Source organism: Cheilinus undulatus, linkage group 4 (assembly GCF_018320785.1).
Source record: "Cheilinus undulatus linkage group 4, ASM1832078v1, whole genome shotgun sequence".
In the NCBI taxonomy this organism is placed as follows: domain Eukaryota; kingdom Metazoa; phylum Chordata; class Actinopteri; order Labriformes; family Labridae; genus Cheilinus; species Cheilinus undulatus.
The window spans coordinates 12,097,969-12,125,897 of record NC_054868.1 but is presented as its reverse complement, the minus strand read 5'-3'; the positions used below and the strand labels follow the sequence as shown (position 1 = coordinate 12,125,897).

Sequence of the window (27,929 nt, the reverse complement as noted above, 5' to 3'; positions counted from 1 at the left end):
TGCAAGAAAAAAGCATTTAACACTCTAAATGTACTGTGGGAGGACATAGAGACCCCCAGACCTGATTTAATTGAACACCATCCCTTTGAACTGTTTTATTCCACACATCAGCTTTTATTTGGTGTTTTTTTTTCATTCTAAAAGGCACATTTGCTGTTTTTTTAAAATAACAGTCTATAAAAGTTCATCTTTAAAGACTTTGCAACATGACTGATAAAATAACTAGACAGCAAGAAGCGGTGATTGTTTTCGGCCTTTATTCTGACAGAACATCACCCCATGGGGATTTACATTAATCGATTACAAAGTAGGACCTTGCCAAGTGGCAAGAGAGAACAGCCTTCACAAAAGTTCAGTATACAAACAACACAGTTAATCAAAATCAACATGCATAATAATAAAAAACCAAATACATATGAGGGGAAAACACAGTAAAAGAACTCATCACCTTTTTATATTATAAAACTCCAACCTTTCAGCACTTTCAAAGAGAATGTCTGAATAACCCAACATGGAAAAAGTAACCCTTCTCCTCAAAAGTGATGAAATGAACAGATGACATAAACATGCTCCATTATTAAGGCATCCCTTCCCATCCTGTTCTGTGTTGTGGACAGCTTGCTGACTGCTGGCAAGTTAACTTGCAGTAAGTCATGTCTAGAGACATCGTCAGGCTCGGGTGTTTGTTCTACAAGGCTACTTCTTTCTCCATCTGCATGTTTCATGTGTTACCTGTGACGTGTAGAACGCACAGACAAACACTAATGACCAAAGATGTAAACCTGTGAAGATGAAATAACATTTTATGTTCAACAAAACTGAAGATGAATTAATTTTACTGTGACGTTGCTAACTTGAGATAAAATACACGTGTGCTTCTCCTCTAAAATTCACAACGCATAGTGATCAACTTTGATAAAAATAAAAAGTGTAAATATACAAATCATGATTAGACTGTACAGTACAAGAGTATAATACAGATAGAAATCACAATCACACATATAAAAAGATGGATGCATTTTGTCCTGCATGCGTCCTGTTTTCAGACACACTGTCGTCTGTGTGTTCAGTCTTTGGAAAGTGACGTTAACACAGTATGCTTTGGATAGAAGTCACAATCTAGGTCAAAGTCTCGATACTTAAAGCAAACATTAGCGGCCCATGAGGTATTTGAAAAATGACTAGATTATACACCCATATGACGATGACCAGCGCAAACGCACTGACAGCGGAGTGAAACCAGTTTCCAGTGATATTTAAGGCAACAGTTTAGTAGAGGAAGGCTCTCTGCCTGTCAGACAATGAGCAGGGATCTCTCTGCATAACAAATGTCATTGTAGGCTCAGTTAAATGACACATACACTTAAAAACACAAGTTCACCTGTTTAGTAATAACTCACTTAGAATAGGACTCAAACTGTGCTGAACTGTTGATTCTTAGAGTCTTAGTTACAAACATATTTTCCTGTCAAAGGGAAAAATGATCGGACTGTAAACTACATCTTTTCATGGAGTGATGACAAAAGCAAAACTATACAGTACAAAGTCAACAACAAGCCAAACAGATCACGTCTAACACTGATGGACGGAGAAGAAAACTGTGATATGTCTAAAGTTCTTTCTCTCCTTGTAGTAAGAGAAAACATGTGCATTCAGTTTTTTATCATGTGGATTGCTATCAAAAAGCATGGCCTTATAAGATATTTGTGTTAGACAAAGTGAAAGTTAAGCAGTTCTGATGATTCTTGGCAGAAAACTCATATTAACTGTTTGAAGCAATGGAGAATTAAAATCCTTGAAATAGAGTTTGTGCCAACTCTGTCCAGTATTTTGGTTGTGGTTTGTGAATTTCTTGTACAATAAAACCAGCAGCATTGTGCTGCAACTCAAGTCTGTATCATTGCAAAGCCAGAGAAACATTTTCTAGGCTGCAGAAATTTGTGAAAAATCGACAGTAAGGCAGTCCGGTAACCACAGAACAGCTGCTATCTTAGATTAAAATCAAAATGCTTTTAAACTATGATTGAAGATACAATTAGGAATTTAAAAAACATCATTTAAAATTAATTTGCAAGATAAGAAAAATCACATTTGGTGTATTATAGAGCTTGAAGCAGCAGAGATCAGATCACAATAAAAATGGTACATGATGAAATGTCTTTAAAAAGTGAGTCCAGGGCCATGGCAGGGTAAGCACTTGCTCCTTGGGGAGCATTTTGTTTGTTCTGGTGTTAAAGTGGAGCCCTGTTCTGCTGCATGTAAGGGCAAATCTTTTACAGAGGTTCACAGTGAGACAGTGCTGTACAGTGTGCTGAGAAACACTGCGATTAAGAGGACTTTTGACGCATTCATGTTTTCTGAGCAGCCACGAAATGCAGTCGCTTTTGTCGCTCTTGTAAAAGCTAAATTGCAGCAAGTAATTTCAAACCATCTATGAAGTATAAATATGAACTATGAACCACGAACAACTACATGAATTAACATTTTTATCATCAAACTGTTGGGCTGACTGACTTTTAATCCCATGTGTGGGTGTCTTTGTGCCATAACATCGCCACAGTGCTGTGCTCATCAGGAACTGGTTGAACATTGGTCATCAAGAATTCTCAAGGCATTTTTTAATTATCAAAGAGGAAAAATTATATTCTTATCAATCTATATGCCTGATCTTTTTGGTGAAAATCCAGTGAATTAATGGTATATTGGATTTTATTGTGAATTTTTAACTTAAATTGAACGAATCAAATTGTCTCAGTGGTTAAACTTGCCTCAGGTTTCTTTATGTCACTTGTTTACATGCTGAAATGGAAAGAGTCCACACAAAGAACACTGCTGCAAGTTTAACAGACAGCCTATTCAGGGCCATGGTGTATGTAATCATCCTCATAGTAAAAAATGCTGGCTTTTGCTATTAATCCTATCCAAAGAGTCTGTTTTCATTGTATTATATGTAAAACACACATAGGCAACTAATGAAGTAAGGTGCCAGAGAGCTCAGATCACACTCTGTTAATGTGACACTGCACTGATTTGTACATAATGTCCAGCCTTTCCGTTGTTCCCCCTCTATGATCTCCTGCTAGCAGACAAACATGCCTGCTCCATCTGGTGCCCATCTTCTCTCTCTCTGTCTTTGTGAGACTCTTTAGCAGCTGGTGGTGTCCAAGAGCTGCTTGGCCACTGATGGGTCTTCCTGTTCAGAGACGGTCCTCTTGTGGTCCGCGGCACCGGCTGTTGGTTTCTGCTTGCGTTTGATCTTGAACACATCCCAACTCTCTGGCAGAAGACCTTTGTTGAAAATGATGGAGGTCAACCAGGAGACGATCAGGATGGAAGCCAGTGAAATGACCATGATGGCAGTGCGGAAGGGGAAAAATTGGGTCATCTTTCCCTCGTCGTCCAATCGACAACCAGGGAACTTGATGGCTGGTGGTAGGCCGATGAGGGGCTCGCCACTCAGGACTCTCATAATGATTCCCATCAAGTAGCCCACGGTGGCTCCATATCCATTGGACACCTTGAAGAAGAGGATGCAGACCAGCTGGGGGAACATAATGGTGTAGGACATGTCCACACCCACAAGCCAGAAGACTAGGACACTGCTGTCCAAGAAAGTAAGAGCGGTGCCTGCCAGACCCACGACCACCACCGAGATACGGATCACCCACTGCATCTCATAGTCTGATGCCTGGAGGAGACAGGAGAGGGACAGTGAGAAAGACCAAGAGAGTTAAATTTCACTACATACCTTCATAAACAATGCTAGGATCCAAGGATCATTATGAGGCCTCCTGGGCTGAGAGATCTCCTTTCAAAATCTGTATCTAGTTACAGCTCCTTACAAGGCCTATAAAGAGTGGACAGGCTAATTATATGGAACATTCCTCGGGGGTGAAATAATGAAATAGATCATTGTTATAGGACGACAAACATCATAAACAAGAGTCACTCTCAGACAGAGAACATACTGTATAGTATGTGCAGTATCCTAAAGTCAATAGCTACTTTGTTGCTGCCTCCAGCTTGTGTTGTGAAAGTGAAGCATATTGATGGAGTCTCTGGCATGTTAAGGTCCTGTGGCTACCCACACAAGACACAAGACTTATTTCCAGTGGATTATTACGCAGATGAAGTCAAAGTTAAGCTCCCTAAAGGGAGATTACGAGATTGCATGCTTTTAATAAATGTCAAATTTGATAAATACATAATCAGATCAACACAAGCTTTAATAAAACAGTCTCGATGTCTATTCCATCATCATGTAGCAAACTAGCCATGACATAACAGTGGGATACACTGAGCTACGATTCCAAAATACAATAAGTACACAATTTTTTATTTTCTTATCTCTATTTTTTTATGTCTAGAGAGTCAACAGCATAGGGAAGTGCTATAGTTTGTAGTTGTAGTTGAACCTGAACTGCCTGCTTTCAGGACTATAGCTTCTGTACATGGGGTATGTGACAGGGTTGCAATTTAACTTTTTTGTCTTCCTGCTACTATGGCTGTTGGATTCAAAAATCTACCTCAAAGATTTTTAACCAGCCACTCTACTTCAAAAAGCAGCATCATTTGATACTGTATAATATAATAACCAAGGCTTATAGTATTCAAGTTACAGGCTATTTAATAGAAGAGATCTGGTGCACAAATGATGCAAAACGTCTAATTTCTAACCTCCTTCTTCAACCAGTTTGTCTTGAACTCAACCATACATACGATTGTTTTGCTTCCCACGTGGGAACTGTAAATTCACATGCATGTGTGACACTAGAATTTAAGATTTTGAGCATGATTTTTGCAGTCCCACTCCCAAATTCTGACTTTGTTTAACTACCTTTTGATTAATGCTGTTTTCTGTAACAAAATCACTCTGTTAGGTTGGGCTACTTTTATTTACCTGCCCCAGTGGCTAGTAAGTTGAGCAAATTCACCTGACACTGCTCAAAAGTACTTGCATTTGGCTGGTGGCGGGTGCTAGTTTCCCACCCTAGTATGTGATGTTCTTTCTGGCACCAGGATACATAAAACCTGACAAGGTAAATGGATGTTTTACATATCCATGGCATATGGTATAGTTCAGATTCATCTGGGCAATTTCCTAACAAGCCAATAAGAGCAACAACACATATGATGTGTGCTGCCAACAAGGCATGGTAAAAGAAAAATCACATGATCAAGAAAATTAAGAAAAGTAAAAATTTAGCCCAAGCTCTAAGCTGACTGTACCAGTGGTACCCAGGCTTAAGTGTAACTGGCTAGTACTCATGTGACTTCGATCAAATCAGACTATGTTGAGGACATTTTGGAGACTGTGGAGAGTAAATAAAAAGCAAGAGGGGAGGACACACTGTGCAGTGGAACCATAGTACCTGAGCGCAAGGCTTTTTTAATTTTAATTTTTTTTTTTGTCGCTCCTGGACCTTTTGGCTTAAAATGCTTGAAAAACAACAACCCTTTGGTGCACAGTCAAGCTCTAAACATCCTTTTCTCAATCAGCGCTTTAAAATATGTGTACTGCAGTAATAACACTTTGATTAAAAAAAAAATAGACCAAAAAGACAAAAACAAAAAACAAAACTGAAGTTAAAACTCAAAGATTTTTAACTGTGACACACAGCAAACTATAATGACTAAAGGTACTTTGGGACAAACTTGTTCTCCCATCCTCTAGGGGACCAAAAGACTAAAAAAAAAAAACAAAAAAATTCATTCTGTGACAAAAAAGTTTTCAAAATATTTACATATTTACAATATAAGCCTTACACTTTTTTCATATTAGCTGATTATGCGCCATTGTTCAAAGCATTCCCTGTCTGCAGTGACACAGAGGGACACATCATCGGCTCTCTGTCTCTCTTTTTCTCTCCATTATGAGTCACTCAGGCCCTCTCCTTTAGTTTCTAAGCAAACATACATGCATGCAGTATTCGGCAAAGTATAAGGTGATGGTGGAACGGCCTGCCATTTGATTGTCACTGCCAATGTGACATCTGTTTTGGGATCTTGATATTGTGGCTAATGCTAAGCTAGCAGAAGAAACAATAAAAGGATTGAAAAAATATTTAAAAAGAGCTGTTCTATATAAGAGTAATGGGTGTGGATTCAATCTGTAAATACCCAAGTACCAGGCTTGATAGAAAAGCTACTGTAAGGGCTTCAAAGGCATGATTAGAGTCATTAGAACGGAAATACGGAGGGTTTCAGAGGAAAAAAGTAAGTTGCTTAGACTTATGGTTCTAAGTTAATGATTTTTTTCTAGCCTGTGCCTCTTCTTGTCACATCCTACAACATTGGTCTCAGTGGGTTAATTAATTGCATCTATTATCTACAAAAATAGTGCCAATAAAGATAATCTGCACAATGCCAAATATTGACCTCAATAATCAGCCTGGCTAATTATTAGTTGACCCCCTAATACAAACAACTATCTCAAATTACATTAGAATTGTTCATTCAGTTCATCACAAAAATAGAAACATTCAATCTTTTTTATGCCATGAACCTGCCAGAAATATTCTAAATAGATTTTTAAAATTGATTTACATTTGTGCCTATCTTACCCCACACACTTGAATAAATAAATAAATAAATTTCTTCACTGGCTGTCTTTTTATAAACCCCATTCTCCTCAAATTATGCTGATTGGTCTGGTCATTCTCTGACCTGGAGCAAGCCAATCATCTTAAAGCTTTGCTAAGATGGATCTGCCTGATTACAGATATAGGATCTGGCCAATCCATCAGTTTTGCAAGGTTATGACACATACACCACATCAATAACTGCAAAAAGTATGTTTTAAATTGGGATGGCGTTATCATAATTGTAAAAAGTATCATGTTCAATAAAGCAACACTAACAACACGTTATTGTCCCCCACAGATTGACTTTTTTGCTGTTTTATGTGAGGTCTCTAACAGACTTTCACATAATATTTCTTGTAGAACCTCTTCTCCTCACCTGCTTTCTGATGATGTTCTTGTAGATATTTGAAGAAAACAGGGAGGCTGAGGACAGAAGAGCTGAGTCCATGGAGGACATGACAGCAGCAGCCACAGCTCCAATACCGATTACAGAAATATAGGGCGGTGTGAGGAACTGCAGGGCGATCGGGAGAATGGAGCCTGCCTGGTCACGCTCATATGGAGTCGGCAATCCGTAGCTGGTTGAGTTCCAGTCTGAGAGGAAGAGCAGATGAATATTTGGATGAAAACCAAAGGAATGTTTGAGAGACCAAGAGAGAAATAATTGAATCAGGAAAGAAACTAGATCAGATAAATGGGGCTTCATTCAGTGAAATGATGGGAAGGATGTATACATATTTACTGTTACAAATACAGAAGCCTGAGGCACACATTTAAACCCAGGAAAGCAGAGCTTAGAATTTTCTAGAAGTGTTGTATAAGAGTACCTGTTGATGCAGCTACAGCCCCGACCAGCACAGAAGGGATACCGAGTACCAAGCAGAAGGCCGATGAGGCAAAGCAGGTTACTTGAGCCTGGGTGTAAGATGAGGCTGACAGGATTCTTTGGTAGAACGCCTGGTAGGCCAAACCGCCCAGAGCCTGGCACAGACACAAAGTTGAGACATGATGACGGGAATCAGTCTGTATAGCCTCACAGGACCACAAGTAGCAATCCTCTCATGACCCTGATGTTGTTGTGCTTAGCTGTTTGCTCATCTAATGAAATTAGACCATTTAATCTAACTGCATGGGTTCCTTTCAATCTAATTGCTGTAATGGCTGATGTTGTGTAAATACTAGATAAGCAGTGTCTGAGACAGCATTTAGTGCTGTTTGTCTTCGTGTTTATATGTATAAAGACCTCTCCCTCTCCACTCACCAGCAGCATGAAGTCGTCAAACCACTTGCCGGCCTCATCGAGCTCCACCGTGCCGACCCAGGGAGCCTGGAAGGTCTCGTTGTAAGCCGTCAGTGAGATGTCCACAGAGTGAGGGTTGGTCAACAGGAAGGGAACACACACCCACTGTGTACACAAACACAAGAACACGGCTAATCTGATTATGCGCCCAGTGGGGGGAATTTTTTGTCTGTCATTTGAAATTATGTGCTAAAACTTGTTGAGTTGAAGTTTCTGGGGGGTTTCCACACTTATTCTGGCATCATGTTATTCAGACTTCTCTGTATTTAGTTTAAGATAAAAATAACCACAACATGAGGTCAATTAAGTGGCTTTTGAACTTCACTTCAGATAATCTTTGTCAGCTGATGTTGTGTAATTATTTTAAATAGAATTTTTACACAAGTATGAACAAGTAGATAAAGCACTCACGGTATTAATCTACAGATTTCATCCTCCTGATGATCATGCGATATGGCTGAAATCTCCACAATAGGTTTAGTTAACTTTTAGCTCCAATGGCCTTAAGGTTAAGTAGGTGTCAATACTCCAGAGAGGGGTTTGGGATTATACAGCAATAAGCAGTTTAAAGGGATATGCATGCCAGACCAACAATTCAAACAGTGTATTTTTCTAGCTGTTACACAGAGAAAAAAACAGGGAAAAGGAACAAGCTAACTTAAAAATAACAGAACTTGAAGAAAGATGCATGGTTGATACCTGTAAGTACATCCAGGGAGTCTTACTTTATCAATTTATTGATATATTAAACATATACATTTTCTTTAGAATTTGATCATCAAGCAAAAATGAGACAGCAAGGAGCTACATGCTAATGTTAATTTCAACCTGATGTAGCTAATGGTTTATCAAACATGGTTTTTCCTTTTTTTAAACTGAAGGTCCAATCTCTCTCTGGAATTTCGATATGCATTGTCTTTGGAGTTGTCCGAAGTAGTCCAATTCTTATTTACATGGCTAACTAAAAATGCAGCAGGATGATACAAAATGATAGCATTTTAACCTCTAACCTTGAGCATGTCATCAAAGGACCATGGCTGCCGTCGAAAAAAATTCCATAGACTTCAAAAATTAATTCTTCATCATTATAAACTGACAGTGTGACCCCATAATGCTGCAGGAAGTCAAACGAATGCGACAGATATCAAAGGAAGAAGTTAAAAGAAACTCAAACAAGCAGCATGTCCCATTAAGCCTTAATGTTAGCTGTTGGCTCATCTGCCAAGACAGCACAGCCTTACACTCTGCCCAGGTATTCTATTGATGTTGTCTGCCCCTGACTGGGCCCAGGCGAGCTAGCTTTAAGTTTATATAGCATCTAACCCAGGGCCGCCCCTGACCAAAGTGAGGTCCTAAGCAGACTCTAACACGAGGCTCCCAAACAATGAATCACCATAAAATATACGTTGTCGTTTTTTATTTTCACCCACGATCTGATTTTCAACAGCTGATCTGTGTGAGGAAGTACAACGACGTCAACAAATTCCTGATTAGAACCAGCGCAAAAACTTTATGTAGTTTTCGATGAGAGTTTCTGAGCTGCAAATAGGAGCGAGAGAGAAAGAGAGAAAGAGGGAGAGCGAGCGGACACTGCGCACACTTACTTGATCACGGATGCCACGATCTCCAAAAATAGATATCTTTAGGGTTAATTTGCAAATGTGATGGTCAGGTAAAGTTTATGTTTGGTCAGCTTTGTAGTGTATACATTACCTGGATCATATTTATCATGCAAACACTGGACTGATACTCAGAGAGAGAGAGAAGAAAAAAAATACTCAAAGTGAGGCCCCCCACGGTGATGAGGCCCTATGCACTATGTGTAGTCAGCAAATAGGCAGGGGTGGGCCTGATCTAACTAACTTGTACAATCTTTTCTCAGATGTTTTGCTGTATTTTAAACTATTCTTCTTCAGTGTGTACTGCTGATCGAGCTTGAACAACTGGCTTAACTACTCAGCACTGCCCCCCATAATATTTGGTGGCTTTGCAGGGTTTGGTCTAAGCTACCAGAGAGCATGCAGAAATACAGGCTGTCCATATCTGTGTGCATATCAAATGTAGAGCCCCCACTTCTCTGTATGATTTGTATCCATAGAATTATATGGATGATGCCGAGTAAACCGAGTGTGCAACGCAAGGAAGTGCACTTCTGTATGGATGGATAGAAACCTGATGGAAGCTACCTGTAGCCATGGGGGGCATTCTGATTAAGTCCAATTTTAGCAATTCAGTAGTTTCAAACATGTGTTTGGAGACAAAAACAGGAATTACATTGAATGTCAAGAAGTGAGTGAAGTTGGCCCATCACTGTGGCATTTTTTGTCAAATATTTTCTCAAGAGAGGTATGAACGACGAAACAAGCTAGGCTAGCCATCAATCGTATGTGAGCAGATCTGCTCATATGTACTTAAGCCTCTAAATTTTGACCTAACTGAAGAAATGACACGTGTTTCTGCAGTCAAGATCAACCCTGATTTTATCGCTTTTGTCTAGGTCATTTTAAACCTGGTAATACACCTAGAGACTGTTTGCAGTTTTTGGACCCTTTGGACATCCACAGCACAACCGGGGGCTCAACCTTCAACCCTTCTACCTACCAAGACAGTTCTATAAGCTGTGCTTTCTTGCTACATCCACCCCTTACCCCACCCTAAAGTTGTTTTTTTTGTGACTGACTATTTGCCCATGCCCTTGGCATTAGCAAGGACATTCAGAGCATGACTGGGGTTGTGTCAATCCTCCTTCCTGTCTAATGGTGCTCTCAGGCAGCTTCCTTGTCACTTCTACATCTTACTTCAGCCTCAAAATTTTTTCAAATGACCTTTCTGGTTGACAAGGGGTAACAGGTCACCTAGCAAGGTTGGCAAGCTAAAGAATAGCTCTGCTTGACCTCTGTAAAGGCTAATGGCATGTTTTTTTAATGAACATTCTCAGTAAAACTGCGACCCCCAAGCTGTAAATTATGCATCAAATGTACTCATTCTCTGGTGTTATTTATTTTCTTGTTGTGTATTATGAATGTACTGTCCATGTTGTTTGCATGTGTTGATGAGGTGGCAAATGAGTTTTCCCACGGGGGATCAATAAAGTTTTCTCATCTAATCTTATCTAATCTAATCTGGGCACTCTTTTATCCACTTGTTCCAACTATATATTTCACAGTATACCTGAATTCTGTGTACATAGATGAAGTGATGATACGCACCAGACTGACAAAGATGAGGATGAGCTGGATGACATCTGTGTAGGCCACAGAGTACAGCCCCCCAAGCAGTGTGTAGATAATGGCCACTACTGAGGAGATGATGATGGAGTAGACGTAGGACAGGTCCAGGATCACAGCCATAGTCCCACCTGGAACAACACAGTGTGGTGATGAGTATCACAGTGACCAACATTGTAACAGGAAGTCATCCAATTAACATCTGTTACTGATACATAAAACTACTTATTGTGGTAGTTGCACTGTTTTTTTATTAGTTTCTCAGTCACACTTTTTCCTTTTAAAACTTTTCTTTCTCACACAGACACACATGAACATGCATCCACACTTATTTAGTGCTACTGAAGACTAAGAAACTACACAATGACCTTGTCATACTCCTCTTAAATCTAATGCTATATTAAAAAAAACATTAAGAAATAACACTTTACAGCCAAAATGCAAATCATTTCTGCACATATGACAGCTATAAAATTACATTTAAGTTTAGTTTGATTTGATTTAAACTTCTTAAAAGCATAAGAGAGGTAATAAAATGCAACAAGTGAACACAATCTGATAATAAGGTTAAAATAAAAAGAAACACAAACAGAAGCAGCCTATTGATTGTGACTCCAAATAAAACTCTCAACCTCTTGGGTGAGTTATCACCTATGTAATACTAATAATTCCTTAAAAAGTTAATTCATAGTTTAAAAACATAAAGGAAAATTAGAGAAGTGTCTTCAAGAAGTGAAATGTGTTTAAACTGAATTTGTATTTAAAGATAAATTTACACAAATGAAACAAAAAAAGACATCTTGTTACTCAAACAAGGCAAGCAAAACGTCACTACCTTCACCGTCTCTTCTGCCACATTGCCAGGGTCCCCCCAGCCGCAGCCTGCAGCCACACCACAACAATGCCCTTAAACAGAGAAGTGTCAGATCGGCACCATCGATCGCCACTCACCACCCTACGTACCTTACACCCTCCCACCCCACTCAGTCCCATCTCAACTTTCTGTCTCCCCCACCATTTAGACGATGCATACTTGGCTGTTACTTTGAGCTTTCACCACATGTGTTTGACACTTTTGAAATCTTATCTGTTACCATGTAAGCTTTTTGGCAGTGAATCTTGGCCAACTTTATTATATAATACAGTTTAAGTATCTTTACTCTGAAGAAAGCCTTACCCAACATTTAAATACACAAGATACTTCATTTATTAACCACCTGTTTACACTTGGCACATGTGATACGTTTAAAGTTGTTCAGTGATACAAGCAATAAATAAGAATTTCAATTCATTTCTTTTTGGTTACAAGTTGCTCATATTTTACATTTTTAGAAACAATTTTTAGCTTTTGTGACAACTCTGCTGTCTGATGTTCTGGCAAGTGAACAAACTCTAACCACAGTCAGTGAAGATGCATTCTCAGGCCAGGAGTGAACTGATATTCATCCAGTCTGATATACTTTAAAATCAAAGAGGGTTCTATGATTTTTGCTTATATTGACAGGCAGCATTATTGCTCTATATTAAATGGTTCCTAGTTGGACTGGTTTTCAAATATAGCACTGGATCTCGTTTGTTCTATGCTGAGCTGTGCTGTTCTGCTCCAAGCTAAATTTAGGGGAAGGGAAAGGTGGAAAGAGATTCAGGGGCCTCTAGAATTAATGGGCAGCACCAGGGATGGACAGAGGGAAGGGGCTGCCCAAATACCACGTTGTTTTTAGATGCACGTCCACTTTCATTACCGTGTAGACAAACTCTTAACCTTTCTGTCTTGTCCCTGATTCTTTCATGGAAGTAACTTGACCATGACTGTGCAGCTAACTAACTAACAGCAGATGGAAAGTGTGTTTAAAGAAGTGAAATAATTTCTGGCACTGAACCACCACACACATACTTTACTCGAGCTGACCATGAAGCTCAGTTTGTACTCCACACACAGAGATAAACAGTCTCCCAGCAACAACGCTGGGTCAAATGCTCAACGCACTCTCTGGAGTGTCAAGTGTTTATGTGTGTGCATGTGATGCCAAGCGCACATCGAGGATGTATTCATAGCTGTCCCAGAAACAACGACAGGAGGTTTAACTGGGGAGTGAGGGGTCTCCTGATTCTAAATTGGTTTTATGGGGTTTTGGACAGAAGCGTCCCAGGAGCATTCCTGCCTCTCTACCAGACCTTTTGTGGAGTGACAGCACAGCATGTAGTGCTACCTAGGTTATACAAACACAGGACTCAGAGGATTTCACTGGTTCCTTTGGGTGTCTTCAAAATCTTTTACAAATTACATATTACTAAACTAACTAAGCATGTAGTAGGGGTGTAATGGTTTTGTATTCAATGTCACGGTTCGGTGCACGTAGTCACAAGCCGAATACGTCAGAACTAAGAAAAACAGATGACTTTGTTATCGCCAATCTAGGTTACATTAATGCTCCTAACTGTCTGCTATGTGCTTTAAACAACCAACGTAGAGGAGCAAGAAGCAGGCATAACAAAACACACAAAGAGGAAAAGTTAACAACTGGTGCAGTCAAGGTTATTATGGTGAATTAAACTCAATAGCTAAAATATAAAAATCCTTTAAGCTAACGAAAAAATTAAAACCAGCTAAAACTTTTGTGTGCTTACAAAAATAACTAAAATTGAATAGAATTAGGGACAAAATCTCTGTATTTTTAGTCATTGACAGCAGCATAATGACCAACATAAACAACCGAACATGGAGACTGTGGCCTCCATCCAGAAAATGGCCTGATTTGACTGAAGAATACTTAACACATTGGTTAATTCTAAGTCTTGAGCTATATTCAGATATCAAATTTGAATAAGGAAATCTGGAAGTGAATAGTTGTCTTTATGTCTCACTCTGAGAAGTGTAGTTACTGACAAAAATAAAACTAACACTTAAACTGATATAAACTAAACTTAAACGAAGCATTTTAGCAAGATAGAAACTACAATAACAAACTGGCACTCAGAGTAATAAAAACTGAACTGAAATTTAATATATAAAGTATAAAAGGAAATAGAATAAAAAAGAATGAAAAATCAAACACGAGACTCGCTGGCTTCCACTTCTCACTAACTTCACGCTGATTTTAAAAAACCTCTGGATGTAAAAGCAAAGGGAGTCGAGGATTTTAACAATGCTTATACATTTTTAAAAGGCAATACACGGATATGCAGAAGTCTGAGATGGGAATTTCATCTTTTTCTTGTGTTCTCGGTGATTTGGCTCAGCTTCGTTTGTGTACCAGTTTTGTTTCTTTGACAGAACAAATTTAGCAATGTCATGACAGATTATGCTTACTTTTTGATTACTGAAAATATCATATTATTATTTTCAAAATTTACTCTCAACAAAACACCTCACTGGTCAGATGAAATCTGCTCATTGGCTGGGCTGTATGACACAACTGACATAAAACCATGTTACAATATCAAGCTTGCTTAATGCATGGTGTGCCTGTGGTATTGTGGGAAAAGGATCATCCCCACTAATCAATCAAATAACACACAGACACACACAAAATATATAATAATGATAATAAGAACAATAATAAGATGAAGAAAGTAAATCAGCTTTCAAACTGAATCCAGATCTTATCCTTAGTCGATTCTTTGAACGGGCTTGTTCACGGACAACACATGCCTAGAACAAGTAGAGAACAGCTGCTCAAGTGTTTATTTCAGTGTTCTGCTCAGACTACTTTTAAACCTCCCATCCTGTGTTAACATGAGCTATTCTGAGATTTTTCAGACAAATAGAAGTCATGATTTAGATAAGTTATACATACATTAGCCAGTGCTCTCTAACTCTACATATTTGCATATATGTAGTTTACTAACAAATACGTGACAGCCTCTGTATAGATCCTAATTAATTTGATCCTTCTCAGGAGACATCAGACTATTCATTTCTGTGTTGCTGTTTATTTGCACCTTTTTCTTAAACAATTTTTCTCATTTCTAATGCTAAATACATCACAGGCTGTACGACTATTGCAAGTATTTTTCAAAAACACAAGAAGAACCAAACTGTAAGCTACACTACTGTCACCTTTTAAAGTTATAAATGAGAGAAACCATGAGTTAAGTCTTTAAACCCTGGACTTTATGTTCCTTAATACCAATGAACTGAACCTGTACTGAACCAGGACCCTAGAACCAAGGTAGAAACCGAACCGTGACCTCTATGAACCGTTACACCCCTACAAAATTAAACTTAGCATGTAATATCTACTGTCAGAGAGTCAGTGCTTCCGTACCAAAAATAAAAAATCCTTTAATGACACATCAATCTGATCTGCTTTGAATAATTGATCACCTTTCACAATCAACAGGCTGCTCGATGTTTAACCCCCTTTTTCAAATAACACTGGAAAAAAGAACAGCGTTAAAACACACAAGAAAACATTTACAAACCCAGCCACCAACATACGTATGAATTCTCACGCTCATTCACAAGGCAAAGCACATGCATACTTTCATCCACTATCTGAGGGCATAATCCCACACAATTAAAACTCACAAATTAGAAAACATCAGTTAAAGCAATAGGACCAAATGTAGTTTCTTTTATGGAAATATTACATAATGCTGCTATTTATATCACTAAAGCCTACTTTATCTTAGCATAAGCCATGGTGTTGTCTGAATAATGACACATAAATCCTCATAAATAATGCAGCTGTTATTTTGTTCTTTATGACCCCCAGTGTGTTCATAATGTCATGGGTCAATTATTGTCCATCATTTAGTTTCATGGCACCAAAGACAAAACCAGTTGCATCTGGGTGATATCAGGGAGAAAAAGTCACTATGCCTTTATGCTCCTTCAAGCTTGATAAGTTTTACAACTGAAGTGTTTTCTTGCAGGTTAGCATGGTGGAGACTGGCATGGTTCTTATAAAGCTTCTTATAAAAATGTATTCCTGTTTCAGTGCCACAGCAACAAAAAAGTCCTAGGATGCACTCACACTAGGCAATCTGTACCGTACTCCAGCATGCTTGAGCCCCAATTTGTGTAAGCTGAGGCATGGTTCTTTTCCCTGGCTCTGCCATGGAGGTGTCCCTGCATGGTATGATCATACTTGCATGTGCATAAGCACTGCAACCTGCTGACCTACAGTCAATCCTCTTGATAACCATTTTAAACAACGGCAGATTGTTAGAGTGGTTTCTGACCAAAATGATTCAAAATTAGCCACAAAGTTTGTGAAGGTGCTTTCAAATTGTCGGTGTATTTCTCCATTGCGGTGACTCGGTGAAAGTGCATGTCCTGTAAACTGTGTGTGTCATATTACAACATGATGAGTTGGGCACAAAGCAATGTGACTGCAGTCCGACTGGGGAGTGGGGAGAGGCAATAATCTGGGCCTAGTGTGAGTACACCTTTAAAACATATTTACCAAATTACTAAAAATTGAAAGCAAACTCTTGCACTCTGTCTCACTTTAACAAAAACAATGGGCCTCCTACACTAATATCTTCTTAAGATTTTTCTTAAATTTGTTCTTAAGAAAGGTTTTAAAAGAAACCGACGTGACATTCATTACATTCTTAAACTGCTGCTTTTTTCACTCTTGCTTTTTAAGTTAATGAACACCAGGTGCTCATAAAGCTGGAGGCATGTCTATGTTTCTCTTAATTAGCATAGAGAAACACCTCTTTTATGCATGTAAGCATGAGACTGCAGGGTAGTGTGTATACACAGAAGACACACAGGAGTGAGAGGAGAAGAAGCGACATATTAGTAACACAATTTTAAGTTCTAATTCACTGGATGTAGTGCTGCTTAAATGACATCAAAAGAGGAGGATTTGATTATATTGTAAACAGCAGTAGTGGATATTAAATATATGCTACAAGTACATTAATTTTGCAGCTAAGCTCAGACATTGCACATTTAGATTTTACTTGACCATATTTGAGTCAGTTTTTTTCTATTATTTACTTATATAGAAGTGTTTCATTGATAAAAATGTAACAAAATAGAATTTAAAACTATATTTAATAGTGTCATTCTTAATCTAGCACATTTGAGAGCTGATGAGTGCAAAATTTTATCCTACATCAGCCCTCCAATGTTCCTAAGAGTGCTCTGGAGTATTTTTTGATGTTTTTTTTTTTTTTGGTAACAGAAAAAAAACTCACAGATAAGAAAAGTGATAAATGTCAGAATTTTCCTAAAAACTGTTCGGCAATATTTCCATACGAGGACATTTTCTTGCAATTAAAACAATGTGCCAGAGCTCAACGTGTGTTGCTTTTTAAAGCTTTGCTTTGCATTGTTTTAGCTAGTTTTATTTTAAAACTTGTTGTTTAAAGTATGTCAAAGTTTGAAAACCATTTTAAAAATTCAGTTTTCCCCCCTACTTTTGATTACAACTTCCACACTAAATTGCATAGAGGCCTCCCATTTTATGTAAAAAAAGATGTGGCACCAAACAGCTTGTGAAGTGAAATGAAGTGACCTGTAGCTTCATTAAATACAGTAACTGAGTTTATGATTCACTCTGTATTTATGTCATATCTCAGACTTAAACTATGAAGGCTCTACAATGATGGAAATTTTTACAGGAGTCTTAAGATATCTTCACAAGTGTTAACTTCTTAGTTGAAAGCATTCCTTCCATCATATAAAGATTTTATTAAGGCTTAGGCACTTTTTAGTGAAATGTCTGCAGTGCACATGATAGACTTTTGCCAGTAACCTGTAATCAGTTATTATTGCGTTGTCATAAAGTGTTGATGTAAATGGCTATTATGGTGCAGAGGCTCATAATTATGGAGCTGTTGTATCATGCTTTTCCTTGTATTCTTTACATGGATTTATTGAAGTATACAAACATCGCAGAGTTGGTGCCAAGTAGCACACTCCATCAACACCTTGTTTTTTTTTTTTTTTTTTTTTTAATTACAGTGTTTGTGCCAATTTGAATCGAGATCTGTGGGTGCCTGTGTGATTGTGTGCTCACATTTAAGTGCCAGACAGTTTTATAGTGTGAAGTAACTTACCCAGGCTGACGAGTGTGCGTGCCACCCACAGGACATCAGCCACCAGTGCTGGAAAGATCAGCGCACTGCTCAGAACGTTCCCATACTTCTGTTGGAAGGGATCCATCATTGTCACATACTTGTTCTCTCTCATAGGCTTGGCAAAGAAAAAGCCACCTGAAGCAGAGAGGAAAGAGATTGCTATGAAGTCACGCTTTTGTTTTCAAAAGTATGAAGACATCAGTTTTTATAGTGGCAATATTTCAATCATTCAGAAACTACAAGGCGAGGGGGTACAAAGACAAGGGCAGGGAAACAAATACGTTTGAGCAAAAAGGAAAATAAATGTTCCATCTAGATAACACAATAAACACCTTCAGCTGGACTCTTGGGTCCACTTGGCCAACAATAGACTTTAACAGAACAGGGAAGTTCTATTTCCTGGTCTGGGACTTTGGTGTTTCCAGTTCCCATTACTCACACCACGCAGGCCATTGTGACATTAGGGGCCTGAACACTGAAGCATGTCACCTGTTGCAAATGCTTACAGAGGAACCACTTAGTTTGTCATTTTGATGAATTCAGGAGCAGGTTACGTCTGTGGGCAAACTCATCCTTTTGCACCTGTTGCTTCAAGTTACAATCCTTAACTGATTTCTCATGCTCCTATTTTTAACATGAGCTGCACTTTTATTGGTGCATGCAGTCAGATGAGGGTTGGGGTCATGGGAGCTAGGTCAAAAAATCTTTTTTTACCCAACTATTGTATTGAAGATCTTTGGGAAGTATAAATTAATGCAGCAAAGAAAGCTTTAATAGATAGGGCAATCTATGTTAGGCTGCAGAATGTCTCATTCGTTTCCTTTTGAATATTGCGAAATGTGAGGACATCAAGTAATGTCATAGGCACAGTTGTGTCCCGTTACTTTGGCCTGGACTGCACTCAGCTGACTTCACTCCTCAAAAAAGACGAGGTGGGGGGTTGTTTATGGTTCAGGGTTTGAAGCTCGAGGATAAGTAGTGCTTACCTAAGAAGAAGGTCAGGACATATGGTACAGGCATGAGGGCCCACACTGCACCAAGTGTTGGATTGTACGTTGCCTCCGCTATACCGAGGATGAAGCCTCCACCCACCCAAGTTGCTGTAAAGTGAAATGAAAAATGAATGAGAGAGGGAAAGAAGAGTGATCCACATACAGTGCAAACTTTGAATCACAACTAGTTATTGCACAAATATTCTGAATTGTGGGCACATAATAGGAATGATCAGCTAGACTCTAAGGGGTGTATTTGAGTGTTTGGTGAAGTTATGTAATATTTTGCATGTATCTAATCTGGTATTTTGCTTTAGTGGTAGTGGTAGTGCATTTTTGGACTATTTCAGCTTAAATCACGAGTTCTTCCTTTAACGTAGAACTGAGTCCAGGTAAAAAGCCCATGGGGGGCCTGGGTGTTTCCTTAATCTGCTGAATTTTGCACCATAAGTGAAGTTGTTGACTCCGTTAGAGATATCCCACCAGTGGGGGCCACCTAAAACATAAGGAAGATGTACTAAATAGAACACATTTTTAACTGACGGTACTCAATCTCTAAGCATTTTTGTGATTTTACTCAAATTATTTGACAATCATCCCTTAATCTGCTAACCTTGCAAAGCAGATGGATTCGCACATTTTTAGTACAGTACAGCACTCCATTTATTGAAGTCTTTTTGTAATTGTGCTCAAATGATTGACAATTATTTCTTAATCAGTAGTTTTCCTAGAATGCCTTGGGGCTCAAGTCACTTTTGCATTATGAGTGAAGTTACTAACTCAATTAGAGGAAAAACCACCTGTGAGGAGCAACCACATAAAACAACAGTTGGTATGGTGAACATGATGGACAAAGACTTCCTAGTTCAGTGTGCACCTTCAAATAATTGTCACTTACAGTCAGTTAAGTCATCATACCTTGAGTGAAATACATGTTCAAGATTAAAGTAAGTCAAAATAAGGGAAAATTGCAGTGCATGAAGAACATGTAGCTTCACAAAAAATGCTAAAACATGTTTTGGTTGAAATGTGTTAATACACCTTGTTAATCTGCGTTGGATGAACTTAATTCAATCGTGTGTTAACACATGAAGCAGTGTTTTTCAAGTTTATCCAACTTTTCCCTTTATACAGTGTAGTTAAAACATCCTCAAGTCACTTTACCAGTAAGAGTGAAGATGCCGACAAGCAAGTTGATATTCCGTCCAGCCAAGAGGGTTATCTCCATGCCATCCCCGGCGCACTTCTTCTCTTCTTTCTTGGAGCGCATGGACGCCCAGATTCCAGTACCCAGAATCAGCAGGTAGAACCCTGCCATCACCACCAGACCCGGCACATTGAGAGCCATCCTGAACTACTTCTGTGTGCGTTTCCTGTTGAGACAGGATGAATAAAAACAGGAAAATTTGAGTTGCTTACAAGTGTACACATTTGCAAATGCTTGCCAGAGTTGATGAATCATTAAAAGACAGTTCACAATGACGAACAATGACATACTTTTTGTACACTATTTTTGTAATGAAGTAATGAAGGACTGCAGGTCAGTGGGGAGGGGGGCAGGGAAGGAATGTTTGCTCAAATCAGGTGTCATCTAAGACGATCCTTACAAACAAAAAGGTTTATTCATCATGAAGCTAAAAAGCCCAAATGATAAATAATAATTCAAAGTAATGAAAAGAAAAAAGGAGCATGTTTTCAAATAAATGCAGAGGAGGGTGAGAGAAGTGTAAAGGGATTATTCATGTCTTCCTAAAGAAGGAAAGTGAATGAAGAAAAGGCTGCTGTGAAAAAAGGAGCTCTGGTTGCCTGAAAGAAAAAGGGATGGGGTGTGTAGACAAACTGGAGCGGAGAAGGATGAAAAGAAGAAGGCAGATGTTGGAGGAGTGGGAGGATAGAGAGTTAAAGAGGCAAAAGGGGTCTCACCATGACACTTTGCAGCACTGACAAAGATGGCGGACAGATGTTGTCCCCCGTCTTCAGTGGTTGGACGGCCCGAGGTTCGACCCCAAACATCGGGAAGTGAACACAACTCAGAGCCAAGTTAGTGGGTACACATGTGTGTCTATGTGTGTGTGGTTACTGTAACTGTACATGGCATGAATAGTTTCTAAAAAAAGAATTTAAAGATGGGAAAAGCCTTTGCGCCTATGAAAAAAGTGTTAATCTTTACCACTAGTTTGCGCCTTTTGGCACTCACTTTGCACATTAACAAAGCTCATGTTGGTTACACTATGTCAACAGCGTTAATGCAGTCCAAGACAAGTAGGGACTCAAGACAAGATACGTGAAATAGCACAGTAAGGCAGTTTCTTAGGAAAACGGTTTTCTTTATTACATACAGATCTCATTGAAAGAAAACAAAGCCATCACTGTCATTGTGGAAAACAAGACATGGCCCTTGCCCAGTGTGGTGAAAAACACATTTGCTATACAAAAGCTTTTAGAAAAAAAAAAGGTAATGGCTCGGTTCATAAAACTCGAGGAACAACGAGTGTGTATACATCCACTTGGGGAAAATAGTGGGAAGAAAAAAAGGAAGTGTTTGTGAAAGGAATGGTCTGAGAAGTATGGGTTGGATTCAGCTCTGTGTGTGTGTGTGTGTGTGTGTGTTTATGCGAGGGTATGGAAGGAATGAGTGAGGGGCTGAGGGGGGCGGCTCCCTGCCAAAGTCAACAAAAGCCAGAAAAGCTCACTCACGTGGCTCATGTGTTGTTCTGTGTTCTATATGTTTGTGCAAACTGTTGCAGGCTATACATACCAGACATCGCAGAGTTAAACTGCATCAAGTTAGATTAAAGCCCTGATATTTTCCAGAGCGTATAAGTTCAAAGAAAAAGAAGAAATGCAATCTGTAAAACATTAGCTAGGGGTACTTTTGCCCATAAAGAATGCTGGAAAAGAAAACATAGTAGTAATACTAGTAATACAGTCCTCTTTTGTAACATACATTTCTCCACATTTAAAAGATCATCCAAAACAAGCTGCACGTAAAAAAACATCATACAGGATAATTGTTCACATACAATTAAAACATTAGACCCTCGACTTAATTCCAACAAACATGTCTTTTATTAAAGCATTTTGACCCCTCCTTAGCCAGAACCACTATACAACAAGAAGTCCGTATTCTATCAACATGGACTCACACAGCAGTTCACAAAACTGAATCAGTCTCTATAGCAAAATACGTTACTTCATGATAAACACCGGGCAGAACATTTTTGTTTTTATGGAAACAAGCCACTTTTTAAATCACCACTACCTCAAAGAGAATAATTAACGTCTGGAACTATTCCAGAGAGGGGCTAATAAAATTTTATAGGGTTTCATGCAACAGCAGGCATGGCAGCATTCCCTGTGGGCTGCTGATATATTCAGTCTTTTTCTTATAAATCAAAAGAGGTCATTCTATAGCAAGTGGTCAAGAACATGTGCACAAGTCCTGTGAATGTGAAACAAACAGGAGTGCTTTTAATTCTAGCTATTAGAGCTAGAGTAGAGGTACACATTTCTCTCAACTTATAGATGTTGCACACTCAGTCTCCCTCGATGTCACCTCTATGTCCTCAAGCAAAGAATGAGGCAGGACTAGTGTTAATTTTGTTGACTAAAACTATGACTAAAAATGTTTTTTCCATGACAAAACCTAGACTAAGACTAACAAAAATAGATCTTTGATGACTAAAACTGACAAAAATTAAGTTACGTTTTCATCAAGATGACTAAAACTAGACTAAAATGTAATGTAGTTGTCATTGGACATTCAAAATCCATGATATTTCCCCACTGTGGGTAAATCTGTCAAAAAGCAATGCAGCTGTATCTCTTCTGCCTCTAAGCTTTAGAAAGCAGGGACCCTAGGTTAGGCAGGGTGCAGAGAACACACTAGCATGATTTGGTACCGGATTTCGGCAAGAAAATAAATACTTGGACTAAAAGTAAAGACTAAAATGTGAGGTCTTTTTATGGACTAAAACTAGACCAAAACTAAAAAGGGTAGAAATGACTAAAATGAGACTAAATTTCACATTTCATCTAAAGACTAAGACTGAGACTAAAATTAAAAATAGCTGCCAAAATAAACACTGGGCAGGACGGTACACTGGTGGAATAAATGGCACAGAAATCCCAATGTTGTTTGGAAAGAGTATTTCAAAGCGACACTCTTAACCATGGCACAAGTATGAAGTGCTCACCATATCTAGGCCACTGTGGCAAAGCTACTGCATATATTTGACTTATACCGTTTACAATTTGATTTTAGGATTAAATATTCATTTGTTATTTCAACTGAAGTTAAGTTCATATGTGAAGCTTTATAAATCCCCTCAGTATGTATTTGTCTTTGCCTCGCTCTTTCCAGCTGGGCTTTTCATTGTCCAGACTGTTTAAGTGACCTGCTCCCTCCTCTGTTACAGTATGAAGACATTTCACAGAGCAGAAAGAGGCCTAGGGTCCCTAGGGACATCCATACCTAATAACCTATTTTGGAGTTGAAAATAAGTTCCACTACATTCTCCACACACACAAAAACCCATTTTTTTTCTTGCCTTTATCTTATAATGCCACTAATGTGGTGCATTTAGGGAACTCTCCAGGGATTATGGGTAATATGTCTTTCCTCAGTGAGACTTCATGTTCTCATATTACCATTGTCTGCTCCAGACTCAACACAGGGAACATACAGTATTTCACATGTTGAGGCCGACTCGGTCACACTTCATTCATGCACTCATAACTTTATTTCCCTATTTTTTTAAGTGATTTAAGGTCTGATTGTGCTGCATGCCAAGGTTTAATCCAAACCAGATTGAAAAATTCTTTGAAAGTCAATACCAATCTCATGTGTGCTCCAGTCTACAAAACTTTCACTGCAGCAGTTCGAGGAAGAGTCAATAAAATCTGACTGTTATGTTAAAAAAACTCATAAAACCAATGCTAATGGCGGGGTAAAGCATCCTGTTTCCCTCTCTGTCCTCCTAAGTGTGACTCTCGCTTTTAGGCCACTGTTGCCTATTCCATCCAGCTAAAGTGACTTTATTGCTCAAACTGTACATCATTAAGAGGCCTTGGGATTAGTTAACAGAAAGGAAAAGACATGTTATTAAGAGCAGAGGGCAGAAACAGAAACTAGCTGACTGGTTAAAAAGTATTAAAAAATGCCCAGGTGTGGTTGGATCAAGAACATGTCGGTTAAAATAATCCATCATGTCCTTGCCATAAAATTCACACACCAAACATGTTTAACAACCCCTTACACCTACAATCAGTCACATGCAACATTTTTTTCTGCAAATGTCTCCTCACCAGCCTGCTTACTCAGCACCTGGTAACTTTCCATTGCAGCTCACGTGTGAACACAGAGCATGAATATCTGCAAGTGCAACTTAGTCAATGCTATAGCTGACATTTCCAAATATATCTGCACATCTAAGCAAAATGTACAGGCAATTCTAAGTCAACAGTATCTATTTCATAATAGTGTGAAATACCTTGTGGCACCAGAGTCTGTTTGTTACAGATAATAAGGAGGAAATGTTTGTCTTACACTGCGTTGAAAAGGAATTATCAGCGAGGTTTGGTTTCCTTTAAAGGAAGGACCCCAGCTGTTAACCCCCTACACAAGTTAGCCACTCGAAACCCTCTAAAAGTTTTCTTTTTTTTCAATTCCTGCAAGTGCAATTCAGAATGAAAATAGAGCCAGAGCCTTCTAAAAATGAAAAGCTCTTACTCTGGCAATAGAATATGCTTGAATAAGTCTAATATTGCAGAAGACATGGGGCCAGTTTTCTATGATCCAGATGGCATTTGAAGGCTCTGCTGGAGGCTGAATGAGAGAAAGTAGGCGCAGATTGATTGCTCCCCTGATCAGATTCTCGTTTGACATTATTTCATGTGGTATTCCCTTTCATTGGTGCATAAGCGTGTCTTGGCTCAAGCTCAGCCACAACACTTTCTACAAATATAACACACCCCCCCCACACACACACGCATCTCCTCATCTCTGTGCCTCTCAGTACTTTTCCATTCAGACTCTTCTGACAACTGTTTGCTGTTTGCCTCTTTGCCATCCCCGCCCCCCTGCAATTTGTCAAAGCGAGTCACAGAGCGTTATCTGTTTAATAGTGAGTAGCACTGACCTGAGCTTAACACCTAACTTTTAAAGTTTTGAGACCTGAGGTTGATGTAGAGAAGCAGTGAAATATGACCTCTGTGTGCTCTAGACACAGGCGTATTGTCTTTCACAGAGAGGAAAGTGAAAGAAGTAACAGAGAGCTCATGAGCTTTAAAAAAACTGTCTGCTTACTCTCTCCTAAGTCATTTTTGCACCTTTCAACTATGCACAGATTAGTCATGATGCATTTCTGAGAAAATCATGCCTTGTGGCTTTACAAGCAGAAGAAGAAGCACAACCAATGTAAGGAATAAACCGCATCAGTCATGGACTTTGTGAATTTGGTAATAAAAAAAAAAAAAATCACAGAAAAATATGCCCTTGAATTCTTAGGCAGTCTCATTCATGCATCTCAAAATTTAACACAATGTGTAAATTGTCCATTAAAATGTTCCTAAATACTTTCATTAGACACCATCACATCTTATCAGCTTTGAGGACAGCAGATTTGCTTTAGAGACACAGAGAAACCTTGAAAAAAAATAGCATTAAAGATAAGATAGGTAACAAAACAATCCATGAGTAGCATATAATGAACTTTATTCTGAGAACTAATGGCTCAGAGGTTAGGTTGTACCCCATGTAATAAAGCAAGTCTTCCAAAAGAGCAGCCTAGGTTCGAGTCCACCCAATCCCATATGTCATTCCCAACTTCTTCTCCGATTTTCCTGAGCTATCTGCTGTCCTGTCCTCTCCCAATTTTGCTTAGATGTGCATCTCTGAGGCAAAAATGAATCTTAAATGAAAGAACACTGATGTTTCACCATGCTGAGGACAATTAACCCACTCTCACTTTGTGAAGAGCTGATGAGTCAACCCACACTAAAGAGTGACACTTCATTTGCATCATGAAGAGCAGAGGGCAGAAAACGCTGAGTGAAAATACCCAAGTCAGAATGAAGATTTCTACCACGTGGTGAGGACTATCATGAAAATGGAACAGTTAAAATATGCACAAGGCAGAGAGAAACACATTTCTTCTTATTCCTGTGAAGGTTAAAAAACTGCTCATCCTAGTTCAAGAAAAGAACAAACCCTCTCTGCATCCTGCAGCATCATTTTGATACAACCCTCAGCTGTGATTCCTCCATCTGTCCTCATAAAAAAACAGATTCTCAAGACAGCTTTTCTTCACCACAACATATTATCGTAAACAACTTAATTGAAAACATACTCATCAATCTAAGCCAGAAATTTGTGCAATATTTACACTGCAGTCCGACCACTGCCTCAGCCTTGTTACTTCTCTTTTCTCTGACCAAGTCCAGCAGAATATTACAGCTTGTGGAAACTATTAGAAAAGATTGAAAACAAAGGTGGACAGCTGTAAACACACAAAACAAACCACAAGACCAATTTGGCCCTACAGCAGTACCCCTTAGTGCTATTTCTAGGATAGGAATGCACCGTCCCTTAGCACGTCCCAGCTTGACCGAGTTTCCCCTTACTGAAAAAAACTTTATATAGAAACACACTCTGAAGCAAACTGTGTCAAAAACAGTGAACATACAGAAACATACATACAATCTGAACACATGAGAGGAAAGTGAGCTTACATAATGACTGAATACATACCTAGGTTAAACAGTACGAGTCAGTTCGTTGTGATGATGGGAAGAGGGAAGAGGGGCTACCCTCACAGGAGAGACAACAGGCCAGATGATAAAATCAGTCCAGGAAGAGACAGATTCATCCACAGTGTAAAAGACGGCCAAGAGATGGAGGATAACACAAAAGAACAAACAACAGGTGGATCCAACCTTTCACACTCAAGAGGATTGAGGGGAAAAAAAGAAGAGTCTTTAAGAAATTGCTCCTGGGGGAAGAGGCAGAGGAGTGGGGGTTGATTCAGTTTTCATTCAGCAGGTTCAAAAAGGACGGGTAGAACTCTCTAGAATGAGCACTCAGCCTTCCCCTGGTTTTAAACCACACAGGGTGGGAGTGGTCTGAAACGATGCAAAGCAGAGGGAAGCTGCCACGACAGCCACCTGATTGGTGACTGAAAGGGTGCCCCTGTCTACAGCCAATTAGCTGTGTTCAGAATGTGGGCCAGTCCTTGTCCCTGTTCAGTTTTGGTCCACATGAGGATGACTTTGACTGTAGGGTGGTGCTGCCTCGTAAAAAATATCTACCATGGCACAGAATGATGGCAGAGGCTACCTGTGTCCTCTACCAAAACACCCTTCCAGAACAAAACAGTTATTTTGATTCGCCACTCACTCCTTATGCAGTGTCAAACTCTGGAGAGAAAGTTTTGTTTCTCTTTTATTTAAGAGTTTGCGGGAAACATACCTTAATGGATGATTATTAAATCTTTCCCAGGAGAGAATTACTTCAAACTACTTCTTGTCGCATGCTATGAAACTCTATAATAAACTCTGAGATGTTAGAGGAAGTACATCTCACTAATAGCAGTGCTTCCTGTACTTCACAGAGCAACACATGTTAATGAGTCGCATTATTTTACAGAAAAGTAATTCTGGCACCTCTAACAGCTTTTTTTCTGCTTATGATAAAAGATCGAACTTTAATTTGTCTAGTGCTGCCTCTTTCTTAACTGATTTCTTATGGTCTCTGATCCCTATACAATGTTTTTATGTTTTCTTGGTG

At 39.0% G+C, this 27,929-nt stretch overlaps 1 protein-coding gene across 2 annotated transcripts; it reads right to left on the bottom strand.

Moving 5' to 3' along the window:
• Positions 1-240: 240 nt before the first annotated feature.
• Positions 241-27,232, bottom strand: LOC121508525 (high affinity choline transporter 1-like). Of its 2 annotated transcripts, none has more exons than XM_041785447.1 (9): positions 26,895-27,232; positions 20,309-20,517; positions 19,139-19,252; positions 18,132-18,287; positions 11,094-11,242; positions 7,846-7,989; positions 7,412-7,565; positions 6,961-7,178; positions 241-3,688 (listed from the first exon to the last, which is right to left on the bottom strand). In XM_041785447.1, exons 2-9 carry the CDS (start codon positions 20,490-20,492, stop codon positions 3,146-3,148), a joined length of 1,662 nt encoding a protein of 553 aa, XP_041641381.1. In that variant the 5' UTR covers positions 20,493-20,517; positions 26,895-27,232; the 3' UTR covers positions 241-3,145. The 2 variants fall into 2 exon arrangements, with proteins under 2 accessions (XP_041641381.1, XP_041641382.1); XM_041785448.1 differs by lacking the exon at positions 26,895-27,232 and adding an exon at positions 21,068-22,846.
• Between the last annotated feature and the right edge of the window lie 697 nt (positions 27,233-27,929).

Bases quoted from the DNA above. Each gene is read 5' to 3' on its own strand.
- LOC121508525 (XM_041785447.1), bottom strand. From the start codon at position 20,492: ATGGCTCTCAATGTGCCGGGTCTGGTGGTGATGGCAGGGTTCTACCTG. The intron at 19,253-20,308 runs GTAAAGTGACTT...TTCACTTTACAG, and splicing joins CGGCATCTTCACTCTTACTG to CAACTTGGGTGGGTGGAGGC. The intron at 7,990-11,093 runs GTGCGTATCATC...TTGTGTACACAG, and splicing joins TCCTCATCTTTGTCAGTCTG to TGGGTGTGTGTTCCCTTCCT.